General features: G+C 48.5%; 1 protein-coding gene across 4 annotated transcripts; it reads right to left on the bottom strand.

Annotated features, from left to right (window-relative positions):
• Positions 1–900: 900 nt before the first annotated feature.
• SDCBP2 (syndecan binding protein 2) lies at positions 901–18,322 on the bottom strand. 4 transcript variants are annotated; one of them, XM_039863932.1, is made up of 10 exons: positions 18,223–18,311; positions 16,699–16,822; positions 9,758–9,828; positions 9,051–9,120; positions 8,203–8,303; positions 4,853–5,011; positions 4,031–4,206; positions 3,781–3,952; positions 1,754–1,845; positions 901–1,499 (listed from the first exon to the last, which is right to left on the bottom strand). In XM_039863932.1, the coding sequence occupies exons 3-10, from the start codon at positions 9,809–9,811 to the stop codon at positions 1,445–1,447; spliced, it is 879 nt and encodes a 292-aa protein (XP_039719866.1). In that variant the 5' UTR covers positions 9,812–9,828; positions 16,699–16,822; positions 18,223–18,311; the 3' UTR covers positions 901–1,444. The 4 variants fall into 4 exon arrangements, with proteins under 4 accessions (XP_039719866.1, XP_039719865.1, XP_039719868.1 ...); XM_039863931.1 differs by lacking the exon at positions 16,699–16,822 and having other exon boundaries at positions 18,223–18,322; XM_039863933.1 differs by lacking the exons at positions 901–1,499; positions 1,754–1,845; positions 16,699–16,822 and adding an exon at positions 2,830–3,660 and having other exon boundaries at positions 18,223–18,322.
• Between the last annotated feature and the right edge of the window lie 658 nt (positions 18,323–18,980).

The following is an 18,980-nucleotide window of genomic DNA, read 5'->3' as shown; positions in this document are numbered from 1 at the left end:
GGACTCTGCACACAGAGCTGGCCTCAAGCGGAGTTTACAGAATATCTCCCAAGGGGATAATTTAGCTTTTCGTTGAACGCCCTTCCCAGTCGCCACTAGCACAGGGGTATCTGACAGCACCTTGGGGAGGGGTGGGCAAATGACAAGGTTCTGGGGCGAAGGTCTACCAAGGGGCCTCTGCCCAGGGAACTCAAATCCCCTCTCCGACCTAGGAGCATAGTGCAAACAAGTCACAGTGCACTCTGATGTTCGGCCATCCCCTTGACAGAATCCAGGGGATCCGGGAAGGAGGGAGGTGGGAGGGAGGGGTCTTCACTTTTGTCTCCTTTGTCCTTTTGTTCAGACAGAGTTGTGCCCGCAGCAGACAGCTCTGGATTAAAGCATGAAAACACACAAGCCCCTAAGCCTGTTTTCTTTATATCGTCTTGGGGCGGGGGGCTGGAGTGAAAATGGCTCAAACTGTTCCTGCCTGCATGGGAGGCATAACGTGCGCGCACTAGAGAAAGCTGAGTAGCAGAGCTCTTTTCCAAGGTCAAGGGAATGAGATGGCTGCATGCTGGTTCAGCTCTGCCCTGCAGCCACTGTGGGCAGCTGGGACCCACGCCCCTCCTGGGAGTCAGAGAAAGGATCTGGAGGCACCTCCCTTTGGTCCCCCTGAGTGTTAGACCCTGTTGCACTCCCTCCTCTCCAGCACCCCCGGGGTAGTTCCCATGCCTATTCTGCACATGCAGAAACAGTCCAAGGCCACTGAGCAGGGGACGCTCCAAAGCCAATGCCCCTCTTCCAGAGTCTCACGCTGGTTCCCACTCCAGTCATTCCCGCCTCCGCAGGCAGCATGTGACGGTGGCAGAGCCAAATCACTGCTCTCAGAGGCAATGTGTAGAAAAGGCCTTGGTCTCATGACTGCTTAAAAGAAAACCGGCCCTGGCATGTCATGGGATTGAAATTCTGGAGTTTTCAATTACTTTTGAGGAAGGAGTTTTATTTAAAATCAAATCTTTATTCAAAAGACAGTGACGGGTTACAACTATATACAGTTCGTGACAAAGATCAAGTAAAGGAAAAAGAAAAAATTCTCACAAAGGTATTTCTGTTCTTTCAAAACATAACTGTTTTTCTGGTAAGGACAAAATCTTGAAAAGGGACCCAGCTGCAACCTCAGGAAGTGTTTAGCCGGCCTGCCTACGTGTCCAGCATTTAAACCAGCACAGAGAATCTGCTGCCTGTGGGCCTTGCCCCTGCCTTAGTCTAGTTAAGAGTCTGAGGCATAAAGGAGGCCTGTGTTATAAATGACAGACATGGTCTGATGTCACCCCACCTGGAACACGCCCCTGTCAAGACATCCCTGCCCCCAGGCAGCAGGCCTCTGCCACCCATCATCCTTGAAGAGTCTTCCTTTCCTGCAGGAGGGCGGGAGGGCTGAGCTGCCTGCCCTCTTGTGGCTTCAGACATCTGGGATGGAGTGGTCCATGGTGTGGTGGAGCAGGGTCGGAGACAACCTAGATACAGCAACGATGACAGTGGCCAAAACCGGCAGTGCCTCCACGCCACCCCCACCTGTCCGCGGACTGCATCCCATGCAGGCCTTTACTTTTATTTCTAAGACTTTCAAATCATCAGAAGTCACCAGCCACCTTGAAGGGAGGGGAGGGGAGGGAAGGGCAGGCTAGGCTGTGCCCTGCGTGAGCCTTGAGGACCTGGAGCAGTGGGGAGGTGGGAGGTAAGCAGGAAGGAAGGAAGGGAGCAGCCTTACTTTTTGACCATGTGCTCGAAGATCACGGTGGGGATGATGGTCAGGGTGACAACATTCCCAGCCTTGGCCAGAATCTCTGTGACCTCTTTGTCCTGGAGAGGAAGCAAGCAAGCCTGTTTTCTTTATATCGTCTTGTGGGGGACCTCTGTGGAGGAGTCAGCATGGCCCCTGCTAGAGGATGCTGCTAACACCTGACTGCAGAGGCAGGGCGGCCCCGTAAGTGAGGGTCCCAGGCAGACACTCCGGTGAGGCCTTGCTTGAGCAAGAATGTGGGCTCTGAGGATCTCCTTGGTAAAATGAGCACGCTGCCCCCATCTCACTTCGAGGGCCAGTTATGTGGGCCCGAAACATAATAGGGCCTCACGCACGCTACTCCCCAAGTCACACTCGGGTCCTGGCTCCAAAGCAGGAAGAGAATGACAGCGCAGTGGGGGACATCGGGCATACCCACCACCTGCTGGGCTCCTGTTGGCCAGCCAGCCTGAGGCAAGCCCACATGGGACACCTCCCTCTTACATTTTGCTGGCAAGTAAAAAGAGCAAGACCTGCAGAAGCCATTGAGATCCTGGGGAGAAATGATAAGTCTATGCAAAGTGTGCCAAACAGTCCAAAAGCTAAAGCTATGGCAACAGAAGAGCCTCTGGCCTTTACTCAGAGACAGGTGGCCTTGACTTTACTCATATCTCTAACTTGCTTTTTGTTTTCTTAGTTGTTCCCGGATAAATGGGAGAAGTGCTAGATAGGACTAGTGATGGCCACAGGGCGAAAATAGAAAACCTTTGAAAAGATAAATAATCTCAAGAAGCGTAGCTATCTGGAACCATTCAGAAAAGGGACAAGCCCAGTCCTAAGAGCCTCGCAACACCATGCTTTGACAGGAGTAAGTCCACAATGAACTGGTAAGTCCATAATGAAGCCTTGAGCCTTTAGGGAGGATGAAAGGTGTGCACCACATATAGAATGACTGCTCTCGAGAACAGTTAAAGAACTGTGATGCTTTGAAAGGAGTGAATTCACTAATATCTGAAAGAGCCAGCTACTCAGAACTGGTATTCGTGTACTCAACTTTCTCGGTATAGTGCATTCCCTTTGGACTGTCATGCCTGATCCCTGAGGGATGGGAAGGATGCAGCAGGAGTGACCCTAGACAGGTATTTGGAAGAACCTCCTGATCACAATGCTCACGAGCCACCAGAACAAGCCTCCAGGGAGGGTAGGGGAGGCTGTCAAGCACAGGGAAACATATGTAGCAGGGATGGCTTGGTGATGGCTCTTGTGAGGGGTGGAGAACTGGCTTAAAAGACTGCACCAGCTATGGAGTGAGTGCCACCACCCACGCCACTTCTGCAGGGGGAGCCCTGCCACGTGAGACCAAAGCCCTGGCTGCAGGACTAGAAGAACCCTCACTCTAAATCACAATTGGGATTGAGAGCCACTCTCAGTCCAGGTGGCATCAAGTCAGGATAAAACCACTTTCACTGTTCAGGGACCAAAAGCCACACGATTCTTCATCCTCCATGGTCCATTCCCTGAAGGCACCCATCCCTCAGTCCACGTCCATAGCACTGACTCTAGACCACTTGCTCCTTCTTGTTTTTCAACAGTAAAACTTGCTACACACACCGTCAAAAAATGAACATAGGTCAGAAATGGATTTCTGAAAAGCAATTTTCTAAAATACTCCTATTACTGAATGGGATCCAGGATGCAGACAGAAGTGACGCCCAGAGTAGGGAGGTGTCCATATAGCCAGTAGCTACCTGGGCACCTGTGTCCTCACACATGCCGTCACACCTCTGCCCTCGATGTGTTAGTATTAATAGATAATATTTATTGAGCATTTACTATGTGCCTGGCACTGTGCTCAGAGCTCCATGTACCTTGTCTTATTGAATCCTCGCAGCAATCTTAGGGTGAGGAAACTGAGGTTCAGACGGGGGCAGCCGCCTGCCTGCAGACAAAGACCCTCCCCTCACCCAGCAGCTGCCTACTTCTAAAGTTCCAAGGCGGAGCTGGCCACCACCTACCTTCAGCCCGATGACATTCTGCCCGTTCACTTCACACATGCAATGGTTGGTGACGAGCCCGTTGCGGGCTGCAGAACTCCCTTTGACCACAGAGACCACCTTCCCCTTCTTGATGACAAAGCCAATGTGGCCCTTGCTGTCCTTGTGCATGGTGACAGTCCGCTGGAATGGCCTGAGAGGAAGGGATAGTTAACTGGGCCCAGGGTTTGACTGGGGGTGGACAGGGAGGCTTCTGGGGCTGGCTGCTCACCTGTCCCGAACCACCATGATGATCTTCTCAGCCGATGCCCTCTTCACCACTCGGTGGGCTTTGTCTGTGCTCCACCCGGCACAGTCACGCCCATCGATCTGCAGGATCTGGTCCCCAAAGCGCAGCCCCACAAGGGACGCAGGGGTATTGGCCTGGACCAACTGCACAAAGAGCCCCTGGGAGAAGTAGGGCCCCAGTCAGTTCCCCTCACCCTGAGCCCAGGGCCCTCCTCCAAGCTGTTTGTTTTCCTCCTGGTCCTCCCCAGTCCTACAGAGTACTGGGACTGCAGCTCTCCCAGCAGGCACAAGGGTTACCCCATTTCTCTGGGATGAAAACACTCCAGGCCACAATGCTAGGGAGCAGCTGAGTCAGGATTTCAATCCTGGCTGGAGCCTATATCCCCAACCCCTGGACTACACCGCCTCTCACAGTGGCTTCGAGGCCCTAGCTTCCACTGTCTACAGACAGCAGCCTGGCAGCCAGATCCCTGTGACTTGGAGGACAGGGAGAAGGGAGGCTCTGAGTGACAGGAGCCCATGGAGGGGCAGGTGTCTGGTCCCTGCAGCAACACAGAGCCAGCGCCAGTCCTGTGGTCTTGGGGGAGGGTATTGAGAGGAAGAGCCTGGGTTTAGGTGGGCCTCGTCCCAGCTGGCTCCGCGCATTCCTCACTGTGGACCCGCCACCCCGCGGTACAGCCAAAGCCCTGAGGGCACTCAGAGCAGCGGGACTCCAGCGGCTTAGGACCACGGACAGGATGGACAGGCGCTTCCAGTATGCACCCTCCGAGAGGCCCCTCCTCTCTTGCCCAGCCCTTAGCCCCACCTTGTCGATGGCCCGCAGCCGCAGCCCCGTCTTGCCACGCTCATCCTTGCACAAGTGGATCTCTCGCACCCCTGGCTTGATCTCCGCACGCCGCGCGCCCAGGCTGTTCTGGGACACAGGTGCTACCATCTGGCCCGGCAAGGGGCCCGAGACCGCCATCTGCAGACACCAGAGGAGGAGGGAGGGGGTCAGCCAGCCCCTGGGGCCGCTCAAGGATAGAGAAAGGAGGATAGAATGGTCCCTGGGACCCACCCCACCTCCAGAACACACTTCTCTGCCGGGGCCAAGAGGCGACATGGCTTCTTGACACCACTAGGGGGCGTCAGAGTCCAGGCCCCTGAAAACCATGAAAATGGGGCAAGAGTAGTATACAGAAAAGAGGCCCTCAATTTTCCAAGACAAATTGGTATCAGGAAAAGACTTAAAATTCACTTAAAAATAAAAGATAGATTTCACAGCAATAGTGAGCAATGGGTAAAAGGGGGCTTGGTGTGATGTTTGTCTTGAAAGAAAACTGAGCTAGAAGTATAAATGCTTTCTCCCTAAGACCCAGAACAAGGCAAAATGTCTGAACTCACCACTAGTATTAAACATAGTACTGGAAGAACTAGCCAGAGCAATAAGGCAAGAAAAGGAGATAAAATACACACAAATTTGAAAAGAAGAAATAAAATGGCCCTATTTGCCAGTGACAGGATGGTCTACTAGAAAATTACAAGGAATCTACAAGTAAACTCCTAGAACTAATAAGTAAGTTCAGCAAGGTCACAGGATACAAGGTCGATATACAAAAATCAAATGTACTTCTGTATACTAACAATAGACATGTGGAAACAAATTAAAAATATAATACACTCACAATGACTCAAAAAACAACTTAAGTGAAAATCTAACAAAATGAGTATAGAAATTGTATGCTGAAAATTACAAAACACTGATAAAAGATATCAAAGATTATCTAAATAAATGGAGAGATTTTGTATTCATAGATTAGAATGTCCCCAAATTGATATACAGATTTAATGCAATTTCTATCAAAATCTCTACAAGATGTTTTCTAGATATAGGCAAGATTAATCTGAACTTTATGTGAAAAGACAAAGAAACTAGCATAGCTAAAACTATCCTGACAAAAGGAATAAAGTGAGAGGAAACATTCAAACAAATTTCAAGACTTATTATATAGCTACAGTAATCAATAGTAAGGTATTGGCAGATAGACAGACACATGGATCAATGGAACAGGATAGAGAATCCAGCAATAGCCTCACACAAGTAGGGCCAACTGCTTTTATATAAAGGTATAAAGAAAGTTCATTGGAGAAAGAATAGTCTTTTCAATAAATGGTGTGGGAGCAAGTGAACATCCAAAGGTAAAATGATGAATTTCGACCACACATCTTATACAAAAATTAACTCAAATTCATCATAAATTTCAATGTAAAACATAAAACTATAATGGTTTTAGAAGAAAATAAAGGAGAAAATCTTTAGAAACTAGGGCTTGGTGAAATTTCTTAGGACAGCAAAGCATGACCCACAAAAGAAAAATAAAATCAATAAATCTGACCCCATCAAAATTAAAACATTTGCTCTGCAAGAGATCCTTTTAATAAGATGTAAAGAGAAGCTAGCTACACTCTTGGAGGAAATATTTACAAATCATATATCTAAAGAAGGACTTTAGAATAAAGAATTCTCAAAACTTGACTTAAAAAGTTAAAAATTTTAAATTTCATTTATCATACAACCTAGCAATTGTACTCCTGGACATTTACTCCAAAGAAATGAAAACTTGTGTCCGTACAAAAACCTGTACACGAACATCCATAACAGCTTAGTCTGTAATGGCCTCAAACTAGAAACAACTCAAATGTCCCTCGACAGGTTAAACAAACTATGGCACATCCATACTGTGGAATACAGCTCGGCAACAAAAAGGGATGACCTGCTGATACACGCAACAACCTGGAAGGATCTCCAGGGCATTATACTGACCCAAAAAGCCCTTCCGAAAAGGTCATATACTATAGGGTTCCATTTAAATGACATTCTGAAATGACAAAGTTATAGGAATGGAAAACAGAGGAGGAGGTGCTAAGGGTTGCGGGGACGGGGTGGACACTGTTATCAAGGGGCAACAGGTGAGAGATGGTTGTGGTGATGAAATATTACAGTATCTTGATTCAGTGGTTACATGACTCTATGCAGGTGATAAGACAGCACAAGATGATAGATCCACATTTTACCAATGAAAATGCCTGCTTTTGATATTGTACTATTCTTATGTAAAACGTAGCCAGCCTTTGGGTAAAGGATCCAATCTTCTGTACCCTTCTCTACACTACTTTTGCAGCTTCCTGTGAATCTATGATTATTTAAAAATAAAAAGTTAAAAATAAATAAAAACAATTAAAACTTGTAAATATCAAATGCATTCAACTGTCATATTTTTATCAAAACTTAGGTTAGATGCATTTATGTCCTAATTTTTGGAACAAAGAGGGATTCAATGAATGGACTAAAATTGAAGTATGTGAACATAACCTTCTTTGCTTCATGTTTGTACTTCACAGCATGACTATCAAAGGAGTGATTTTAGGGACGTGTGGGTCCCACATATCCCCAGGGGCTCACGTGTTCTCATCCTAGTTGACTTTTTTTGTGAGATCCTCATTTGTCAGTGGCTGTGTGTGTGGTAGTGGCAGTTCTCATCGTCCCTTCCACTAACTTCGTGAAATCCTCCGCCTTGGCGAGATTTCCAGTCGCACTTTGCCATTGATTTTCATGGGCTCAGGGAAAGGCTGGCAGACAAGGACACTGATAAATGGCCGCAGGGAGGCTGGAGCTAACTGGGAGGGATTTGAGTGGGGACTGCATCTATAAGTGAACATTTTCAGGAGTGACCGTTTCTAAATCAGGATTTCTGTTGCTCCCTGAGCCATAGAGAGCAGAAATCAAGAGATATTATTTAATTTGGGAACCAGATCTGGGTGACAAGCTCCTGCCCCCCTCAGCTCTGCCTGTCCATGCAGCTGCTCTCAAGTCCTCATGAGAAACCCCAGGCTCAGGTTGGGTTTATTGTCCTCCCTTCTCATCCAGCAGGCTGAGTCAGCAGCCTGAAGCCAGAGGTCAAAGGGCAGGCAGTGGCCCTCAACTCCCAGGCCCTCAGAACACCAGGAAATCCCACAGCACTTTTAATGAAGGCTCAAAATGAAAAGTGCCATCAAGAAACAGAGCCACAGGAATGCCGGGGAAAGAGGAGATTCAAATCTGTTTACATGCCAACACCAAGAAAGAGGAAGAGCTGGAACATCTGTGTCCATATCAGTCAAGGGATGAATACCTACACTGGCACCTTCTGGAATCTGAGGCAGGTTCTGTTGGACTTCCTGGCTGGAGAGGGAAAGACCCATGTAATTTTCCAATTCTTTCAGGTTTGGGTACAAAACTGATGGGAAATGAAGAAGGAAGAAGAAAGAGATTACTCTAGAGCATGAGCTTAGCCACACCTTCCTGGCTCCCATGTAGTTGCTCATTTTTATTAAGAAATAGGACCTGGACATGCTGTCTATTCCAGAGAACATAGCATATTCCAGGAACACAGGTGCTGTGGGAGAGGAAGGCAGGGACACTTGCTGGTGATGTGGTCCTCTCCTCAGAAGGTCTGAGGGGCAGGGGTCTGCCTTTTTCCAGGAGTATCTTGGGACACCGATTTCCTCAGGTACCACTTTGGTGTTCAACTTAACTGACTTTATTTTGGCTCAGCCAAACATCCAACACAAAGTTCAGGGCTGGTGGTGGGGCCATAAGGCCCGGCTCTTAAGAAATTCACAGGCTGAGGGAGGCAGGCATCTGATCCTAATGCAGCTGGGGAGCGGGAGAGGGGGAGTGTGCCTGGTGGGAGGGGAAGAGTTGAGCCCGAGTTCAAGGTTGCTGCCATAGTACCTGAATCAAGACTGCCACAAACAACTCTAGGGGCTACCACAAACATACTAGTCTCCTCATGCAGCAACATAGAAGGTGGCTGCGAACCAGAGAAGTTCATGTCCTCACTAAGCCACGCTTTTCTCAATGTCCCAAAAAGGTTCTGGTGACAGTAAAATGAGCATGAAGTACACAGCGCAGTGGCATGCGAGAGACCAGCGCCCAAAAATGGTCACTCTCGGTCAGGAACACCCCCACTCCATTCACTCACCTGAAGGCTGGGAGACAGCTGTCTCCTGGACTGGCAGGGTGGGCATCCTAGGTGTGGCGCTGGCCTGGGCCTGGGGAGGGGTAGTGGGTGCTGGTCAGCAGTGGCCGGGACCCCCAGGAACTCTTGGAGCCTGGGGGTCAGGGCATTATGTATGCTGGTAGGCCCAAAGGGAGCATCCATGAACTTTTGAGGTTGTCTGTAAATGTGCCCTCTGCAGATGTCCATGTTTCTGGGGGAGGTTCTCCCAGGGCCCCACAACCCACCAAATGTCATGCCTCCTTTGCTCCCTGAAGCAGCCAGAACTCCCAACCAAGTTCTCAGTCAAAAAGTCCCAAATTCTCAAATCCCACTGGGACCATAGGTGGGAAGGAAGAAGGAAGGGGCTTCTGGGGGCTGAGCAGGCCAAACGCCATGCTCAGGGGCTGATTCTGGAAACCTGCCCTACAGTGTGGGGTCGACCCAAACATAAATGGAGGCACAGTTGGGACAGAGCAGGCACGAGAGAGGCCTGTTTGCAGCTGTTTGGTCTTTTTCACGCCTGCTGTAACTCCATCATCTTGGCCTCTGGACACCTGCTCCACCCAGCAGGCCTTGCAGTGGTGACCTACATGCCTAGGGCCCTCAACACCCACCAACTTTTAAGACGAGCCTCCTTTAGTTACCCTGTGGGTAATCCTGAAGGCCCCATCATGGGCCTGGCGGCTTACCTGAATGGCTTGGTCCACCTTCAGGTCCTCCAGAGATGGGTACAGGGCGGACATGGCTGCCTTGGAACACCCTGCAGAGCACAGAAGGTAAGGAGGGGTGAGGGGTGAGAGAGAAGGCATAAACATCCACTACCGGCCCACATGTGCCACTTAGAACTCTCAGGATGAGAAAGATATCAGACAGCATAACTATCTACATTTTGGAAACAGGAGAGCTAGGATTTGCACCCAAGTCTGTTTGGTCCCCAAGCCCGTGGTCTCCGCCCTTGCAGAATTCCATCCCAACACATTCAACTGATTCTGGGCTTTAGAACCCAGGCCCAGGGAACCACTCTGGACATGCTGGCCAGGAAAAGCAGGACTAGGGGCCATGTCCTTCCCTGCTCTGTTTCCAAGGTCAGACGGGCTCAAGAGGTCTGATCGCTAGGGGTTTACGTAGCATCGGCCCAGAACTACACAGTGGGTGGGGACTTAATATCACAACAGAAAGGTAGCAGGCTCTTTAGAATTCCTTCCCCACCCCACCCCCCCACCCCTCTTCACCTCTGAGCATTTGCGTTCCTACTGTATACCACCCATTTCCGGCCTTGATCTTGGTAAGACCAGTGGAAATTCTTAAAAACAGGCACGCACACAGTGGCAGAATTTAAACACTCGGCACAGCATTGCTCCTAAAGGATGAGGAAATGGGGGTTTGGGGGAGCCACGAACATTTATTAAACACTTTCTGACTATCCCAAGGGAGAATCATTAGGACCTTGGAGCAAGGTACCCAAAGAAATTCAAAAGAATTACCTCGAAAGTAGTGCTTTATTTCCTTCCTGGATGAAATGTGAGGAAGGAGCTACTTTCAGATGCTTGAATTAAATTTTGTCATGGCTCCAGGCCTTTGCATTTGTTATTCCCTCTCTCTGGAATACCCTCCCACCCCTTCCACTTCCTGCCTGGCTAACTCCTAATTCTTTTCAAGTCCCAGACCATTGGACTCTTCTTTCAGGAAGCCTGCCTTGATTTGTGCTTTCTCCCCACACCTCACCCCATGTCCTTACTCTTGTAGATTATTCACTATTCCCGTAGTTGTCTCTTTGTCCATCTACCTTGTTAGACTGGGAGTTCTGAAAGGGCAGGAACTGGGCCTTCCCATTTGCGGAAGCCCTAGCTCCTATCATGAACACTAACTCAATAATATCGCCAGAAGCAATGCATTCTGCCTGGGCACTCACTTTTCTCCTTTGAAGTCAAGCTTCAATGTCCTAAGGAAACCTGCCTTCCTAGGATGGAAACAAGGCCCGCAAGTCACAGACGTGTTTTATTCACCTTTCACAGCCCTGTTTTTTGTTTTTTATTTTCATTAGGCCAACATTTTTAAATATGCAAATACAAAATTCTTCATTTCTAACTCGTATTGAAAACAAAATTTTTTTTGGGCAACGCAAGAGAAGGTATCAGCACACGGCAACACTCGGCCAGGGCTGAGCTGCAGCTTACTCTTTGAGGTGGCTGCACGTGCTTTCTCATTTCCCGAAGTTTTTCTTTTCCTTTTACTTCTTTCCTTTCCTTTTCCTATTACCTATCCAGCCAGTTTACACTGCCTGCTTGGCTCCTAGAGGCAGGCGGTTCCAGATCCTTGCTCTGGCCTGGCCTTTGGAGCAGAAATTATCATCTCAGGAGAACAGGGATTATCCCAGGGGGAGAGGGAGATTGGATTTGACTTCCTTTAGACCAACTAGGGGGACCCCTTTGCCTATGGCCTTCACCACTGTGCACACACTCTGGGAGATTTTTATCTTGAGACAGACCTCAGCAGGTACCATCTGCCAAAAACATGCCCCGCCACCAGGATTACTCATGAACGGCAGATGTGAAAATCAGAGGCCACCCCTGCCCTGCTTTTTCCAACACTGGAGCAGCAGAGCAGTTATATTTTAGCAGCTGCCCTCTGGGAGAGCAGAATCTGAGGTCCACTGCCTGGAAATCACTCTCAGGCCAGGACCACACAACACTTTCTTTGTATCTGGGACCCTTTCACCACTGCCACCTTTGATATGGGACATCACTCGTAAAATTCTTAATCTTTTAGCAGGAAATGATAAGGGACATCTCTTGCAGAGTTCTTAATCTTTTTAGTAAACCTAGTTAAGTTTTTCCCCCACCTTTCTTTCGGAAAAAGGCCCTCTCTCTCAAATCCCGATAATTGCCCTGAAACTGGTGACTCAGATCCTCTGGCTATTGATAAGAGTCATTGGAGCCCATTGTTAGCAGAAATGGTGTAAGGCCAGACAGGGCCCTTAGAGTCTGAGAAGGGAGGGGACTTTAGGCCAAAGGTCTTTTTTTACTCTGTAAGAAATACATTAACCAAGCCTGTTTCCCTTTACTCCCTTAATAGATAAATCAATAATAGAAATTAATAGATATATGATTTAAATAAAAAGTTCGTATCTTCTTTTCCTTGTCTAGGAACTGAGGTGGCACGTCAGCAGGAAACTCAAGACCCCACCCTAAGGCAGAAAGGGTAAGAGCTCTGTGAAACCCCAACAGGCAGAGACAACAGCCTTTCTCAGCAGGAAGCAGATACGGAAGAAGAGACCTCCCCTCAACATCCATACCAATAATAAGGGGGTTCATGGCTCTTAGAAAAGAGTTAGGCAGGAGTCTGCCTGCAAAGACGCTGAGGTCATCCTATCCTAGAAGGGATCCACCCTAATCCACCCACAATTAAACAAGCCAGAAAGCATTTTTTAAAATTCATACTAAGAAACAAGCAAGCAGAGAATTAGGTATCAGTTTAAGCCAGTCACTCGCACCTGTGCAATGAAGACCCCCAACGACCTTCTACTCACCTGAGCCTCATTATACCATCATTATAATATGATGCATATGCCCAGAAGTTCATTAATATCATTATAACAGACTGAATTCTGGGAACGAACATGTGCAGAAAGCAAATGATGAATCATTGAGTCCTGTCAATCTTAGCTGTCAATCAAGGAAGCCCACGCTAAGTAACCACCCGCAGCAAAAAGGTATGAAAACTCTTAAGTCTTTGTTACCAGGCCTTTTGAGTCATGCTTCTCTTGCTCAGGCTCAGTTCCACGTCTGGAAGCATACTTTCCCTTCTAATAAAGCTTTTCTTTTCTGCTGTATTTCAGTGTCTTGCTCAGTTCTTTGTTCGAGACATCAAGAACCTGGACAAGGTGTCAGGAGAGGATCCCCACTCTCCAGTAACACCTTCACTGAGTCTCAACTCAGTTTCGGGATCTGAGCAGAATTAAGAAGCAGATAATCCCCTGCCTTTGGGCAGTTCATGATATAGTGGGGAATGGTTCCCTGCCAGCAAATATGCTCTGTGTCTCATTCAATTATCTACCTACTCATTCACATTTGAGTGTCTACTATGTGCCAGAAACCCTGGACTTGTTTCAGTCATGCTGGTCCCTCTGCTAGGCACATCACCCTTCTCTATTCAATGTTCTTTCAAGGCTCAGCTCAAATGCTACCTCTCTGGTTGGCTTTCTCAGGCCATGAGACACCCTGCTAGTCAGCTGGGCCTTCTTGTGTTCCTCATCCTGATTTGTCCTGCCTCTACTGTCAAATTATTTATCATATTGTATGATTAATATTTGGGTATTTTCTCATACTAGACCCAGCCTCAGAAGGGCAGTGACTGTGTCCTGTTCACCACATTATGCCTCCCCACTGAAACAGTGCCTAGCATATGAATGCTGACAAAAATAATTTGACTGAATAAATCAGTGGTTTTCCAAGAAAGGGAATGGAAATATGTGTGGGCATTTTCGAGTATCACAGACTGAGAGGACACTACTATCCTTCAGGAAGCTGGGAGCACTGATCTGGACCTCTTGTAATACACGGAACAGTTCACCCCACAAAACCGTCCTCTGTCCTGCACAGTTTTCTAGTATACTGCCAAGCCTTCCTGCAGGCAAAACACCTGTTTATAACCTCTCTTACATACAAAAACAATGAGGTTTCCCCTGGTTTTAATAAATAATATCCAGGAATGCATATATCAGGTTGAAGGAAGCTATATTTTATTTCGTTCACTATTTTGGAAAATCTGTCAATCCTTCTCACCACAGGTGACTCACCAGAACACACCCATGTTTGTAGCTGTCACAGTGATTTCATGTCTGTATACAAATATATTTAGCCTCTGACTTAAGATGTCAAATATAAACTGTTGACAAAATTCAGTTGAATATTGTCTTCTATTAAATCCAAATTTACTCGTTTTAAGTTAGGTACAAGCATGATCAGGTTTACGTGATCCAGTCTGAACTTTTACATAGTGAAACACGTATTCTTGTTATAAATTACTTTCATTGCCCACATTTCTCCTATGTAGTAAAGACAGGGCATCATATTAATTTTTTTTACCCAGGGGGAACCACAGGCGTGGACGAACCCGCCCTCTCCCTCAGCCTCAGTTCCCCTTTTGTGAAATGGGAGCAGCCAAGCACTAACTCCATCCACTGGGGCATCGGAGAAAGCCCCAACGGCACCTAGGGCCTGTTCTTCATCCAAGGCCTCAGTTTCCCAATCTGTCACATCCTTCCATGAACTCCAAACGACTCCCACTCCAACCCTACCATCCCTCGGAACCCGGCCAGAAGCGACCTCTCCCGGTTGCTATGGGCTACAGCGACTGCGCAGAGACGCCTCCAGGCCGCTAGGGCGCGCTGCGGCATCTAGAGTGCGGCATCTAGAGTGCGAGCATCTCGCCCACCTGGCCTGCGCGCGGCTACGAGCGGCTCCCAGGATGCCCCACTCTTGTGGGGTGGAACGTGGAAGTTTCCTCGCTGTATCGGTTGTTGGCGTGGTGGGTTACTAGCGTCCACCTGGCCTCTCCCTTTCTTCTAGCGCGCGTGGGTGGCGCCGGCACCCACAAGACATTAGATAAAGCAGCAGAGTAAGCGATAGGAAGGCTCGGTTAGGCTCCACATCCCTCTACCCGGCTGGAGGCTGCGCGAGTCAAATTGAACTTTAAAGGGGCGAGTGTCCCTTGGCCTCCCCACTCCCCTGACCCCTGAGGGCCATTTACGGCCTCCGAAGGAGGGTGCGGCTGAGCCGCCCAGTGCTGACTGATAAGATTCTGTACTAAGGCGGCTGAGGGAGGGGAGGAGGGCATTAGTCGACCCGCTTGCGCTTCCCGCTGCCTGTTGCTCTAACTGAAAAGAAAGCCCCCCCTCGTTCCCTACGGTTTCGGAAGCACCTTCAGCCCCCTATTTCCTACTCTTTGTGATGTCACAGTTTCTCCCACTCTCTAACCAATTTCTTGCTTGGCCCTGACTCTTGGCCCGGTGCTGAGCTGCAAGTGCCCTGCCCCACCCCCCGCAGATTCACGCTGGGATCCCACTCGGATGACTGACTGATTTGAGCCTTTGTTGCCCAGGATAGGGGACTTGGCCGCTTGCTTGGCCGGGCAGATCACTTCCCACAGGAAAATTGGACCCACTACCTTTTATAAGGGTTTCAGGCAGTTGAGCCTATGGAGTGCAGGACAAAAGTCTAGCGCAACCAAGAAGCAAGCCCCACTGGAGGAAGGAAGTAGACCCTGAATGGACCGTAAAGTATGGAGGGTTCAGGAGGGTGGAAGCGGAGTGTGCTATTCCAGGGATAGGGAGGCCCAGGCCTAAGAGTGGAGCTGCCTTCCAGATCTTCAGTATCTCCTGAACTCATTCGGCCCCCCCACCCCAGCTTTGCTGCCCCTGTACAGCGACCACAACAAATCTAACTCATGGTCTGAGTCAGAAATCTGGGAGTTATCCTCAGCTCCTGCTCTTGAAGTCATACCCAGCTCTCGACCTCAGGAAAGTCTCACACTTCAACTTTGCATTCAAATCTCCATGACCTGACTCCTGGTACCTCTCTAGTCTCACCTCCTCACTCATCCACACTTCACCCTGCATTTCATTCATTCCAGAGTGCTTGCGGATCCTAAAACTCACCTTGCTCGTTCATGCCTCCGTGCTTTTGTGAGTGCTATTCCCTCTGTCTTGAATGCCATTCATGCTTTCTCCCTTCCTCTAGTTAATCTGGTGAGCTCCTCCAATTCCAAGCTTTTCCCCAAATACCCGCAACTACAACCTCCCTTCTCTAGATCACACTCACATATTCACCTATTCATCATTAACTTCACTAATATTAATTAAACATCTACTGTTATCAAGGCCTTTGACATTTCCTGGGTTGAATTTCCGCTGTGTTGCATTCATTTGCCTGTCTCCCTCTCTGGTCAGGAATGTCGCTGATTTGGGGCTCATTTCTGAATCCCCAGTGTTGAGCCCAGTGCTTGGCACACAGCAGGCATCCAGTTACTGTTTCTTAAAGGAGTGGAAAAACAGATACAGGGAAGAGAGAGCCCAAAAGTCCTTTGAAGAGAAACCCTGGACCTAGAAAGGGAGAAAAAACATTGCCCTAATGAGGTAGTTTGAAAGGCTGGCTCCTACAATCTGACAGTGGAGGAGTTTGCTCAGGTGCTGATGGAGTCCCGCAATTAATTAGCTCCTCAGAAAGGAAAAGAACCCATCTAACCCATCTCTCCCAGAGGAACTTTCCTACTGCACTTTTGAGAATTCCCATTCCTGAGCTTCTGTACTTTTTGATATTATAAGAAATAACAACACCCACAACAAACCAGCAATGAGACCCTCAGATAAGCAGGGCTGAAAAGGGGTTGTCAGCCCCCGTCTTTGGACTTGGAATGAGAACACTTCTCTGGAACACTTTGTTCCAGAGAGCTGAAACTAGGGGACTCCTACTTGTTCCTGTGGACAACTCATCCATCGTTCAGAAGACTGTGAGGGAGGGAAGCGTGGGTTAGAGTGTCAGAGGAATAGCTCCTGGAAGGCCAAATTAGCCCAGGGATATAGTGAGTTGGAAAAGAAGAGGCTGTTGCTAGGCCACCGGCACATACCCACCTCCTCCTTCCAGGGTGTACTGCCTGCTGGAGTAAAGCTGTGGACTTCTTCAGGGAGTACAGACACTCCTGAATCCAGGCCCAGGAGAGGCGGGGCAGGACTGGGTTCAGATTGCTGCCTCTGACTTGTGAGAGCAAGCATAGACAAGTCCCTTTTGAATGTCATTTAATTTTTCATAATATAGGAAACAATACTTTCATCAGAGTCACTGTGGATTTTGATTCTTAAAAAGAGATAAGCTATGTATGGAAAGCCGTGGCGCAGTATCTAGCACATCAAGGGCATGCAATAATTGTTAGCAGTAATTGTTAGCTATCTATTGTTCATTCCTTCAGTACATTTACTGAGCGCCTAAGTCCCAGTACTGTTCTAGGTACAGGAATAAGACAGTGAACAAAAGAAATCTGCCCTTGAAGAGTGTTACTTTATAGCTGGGTAGATAAGTGTGAGTGCTGTGTTAGATGGTGGGAGGTGATGGGGAGAAAGATAAAGCAAGGTGGAGGGTAGAGAGCCTTGCAAGGTCCAGAACAGCCTCACTGCTTGGGGGATGGGGGGAGTGATGGGTCACTTTTGAGTAAAAGCCTAAAGAGTAGGGAAGAGCATTCAGGCTGAAAACATAGCCACTGCAGTGGCCTTGAGGTGGGAGTACCTATTGTGTTTAGGGAACATGTGACCGATGAGACAAGTCAGTGTTTCAGAGGCTAGAGAAGCAGGAGAGGAGGATGAAAAAGTCGTGAGAGGGGTCAGATCCCGGAGGGCTTGTGGGTCATGGCAAGGACTTGGCACTTACTCTAATGAGATGGGACCCACCGGAGACTTGAGCAGTAGAGTGACATGGCCCAACTTCACTTTAGCAGGTGCCCTCTGGCTGATATTTGGAGAATAGAGGGGCCAGGGTGGAGGCAGGGAGCCCAGTTGAGAAGTGATGGTGGTGTAAGAATTGTTACTAGTTTGGACCGCTGTATGTAAAGTAGCCAGTGCAGTGCCTGCCTAGCACATCAGCCTCGTTTTAAGTACCGTTTTCTATGTAGAGGGCACATAATGGTCCCTTATGTCCCTTATCTGATTCAGTTCTCCTGACTTTGTGGGGATATTTCTAGTCTCCAAATAAGGAAACCAGTTCTTAAACCGCTGGCCCAGTTCCCCAGCAGGTTTTCCTTGCTGTGGTAGGGAAGTTGATAGAAACAGCTCAGGCAGAGAAGTAACAGAGTCTGAGGGCTGCCCTCTCAGTTCATTGTGGAAATCGGCTTCTCTTTGGCCTTCCAAGGGTCCACTTCAAGGAGCAAAGTGTGAGTCCCATCATGAGCACCCTCATAGGCAGAAGGAGCCTGGGGCCATCATCTGGATAAATATCTTCAAACCTGGCCCCAGGCCGGGGTCGGAAAAGGAAACCCCAGTTTACATTTTGCTCCCAGAGTGAAGCACCTTGAGAGGGAACTGCCTGGGAAGTCCCAGGAGGGTCAGGACAGGGCGACAGCAAGTCTTGCTTATCTCAGTCCCAGTCTATACAGCCCCGAATCTTACCTGCAGGCCAAGAGCTGCTGCTCGTCCTTCGTTCTTTTCCAGCCCCTGCTGAGAGTCTGTTTCTGTCCCTGGAAGGTGGTGGCCCTTTTCCCATCTGGGCTCCTACTCTGGGAAGGGTGGTGCCCGGCCCCGACTCAGCTGACTCATCCAGGACTGGGACAGGCCCAGGTAATTCCCTGTGACTGGGTAAACACAGCAGGTGACCAGGCCCAGCAGACAGCTTTGCCCTTAGTCTAGATGTGGAGGTGGGGTAGGGACACACATAGCTGCTGTTGAGAGGGGTTTGAACCAAGACTTCTTGGCCTTGAGGAAATCAGATTGGGATTGGACACTCGTCTTGAACTTGAGGGCGGTTTGATGGGTTTCCATGGTCTTAAAAACTTGTGACCCAGCATTTCCTGTTATAGGAATTTGTTGCAAGAAAACAAGTAGGCAGTGAGATGCCAGGGCCCATCACCATGTTGCTTATAAAAGAGAAATCTAGAAATCCCAAATTCCTGCCAGTGGGATCTAGCTAAATAAATTAGAGTCTGTGTAAGATCACACAGCTTTCAAAATTGTTTGAGGAAGAAGCTGTGAGGAAATGTTCCTGAGACACTGGCAAGATGTTAAAAAGTCAATATTGTGATGCCCATCTGTGTTTTTTTCGTTGTTTTTTGAAAAGTGGATATGCATTGAAAACACTCTAGGACATACACTAAAATGCTGAAAATCTGGATGGTGGGATTGTGGGTGTGGTTTTTGGTTTGTACTTTTGT

Source organism: Pteropus medius, unplaced genomic scaffold (assembly GCF_902729225.1).
Source record: "Pteropus medius unplaced genomic scaffold, Ma_sr-lr_union100, whole genome shotgun sequence".
Classification (NCBI taxonomy): domain Eukaryota; kingdom Metazoa; phylum Chordata; class Mammalia; order Chiroptera; family Pteropodidae; genus Pteropus; species Pteropus medius.
The sequence above is the reverse complement of the archived record's forward strand: the minus strand, read 5'-3'. Positions and strand labels throughout refer to the sequence as shown.

Excerpts from the sequence above, each read along its gene's own strand:
- SDCBP2 (XM_039863931.1), bottom strand. The coding sequence starts at position 18,316 with ATGGGAAAAGGGCCACCACCTTCCAGGGACAGAAACAGACTCTCAGCA. Across the intron at positions 9,121-9,757 it reads AGGTGGACCAAGCCATTCAG|GCCCAGGCCAGCGCCACACC; the intron begins GTAAGCCGCCAG and ends ACCCCTCCCCAG. Across the intron at positions 1,846-3,780 it reads AGAATGTCATCGGGCTGAAG|GACAAAGAGGTCACAGAGAT; the intron begins GTAGGTGGTGGC and ends CTTCCTCTCCAG.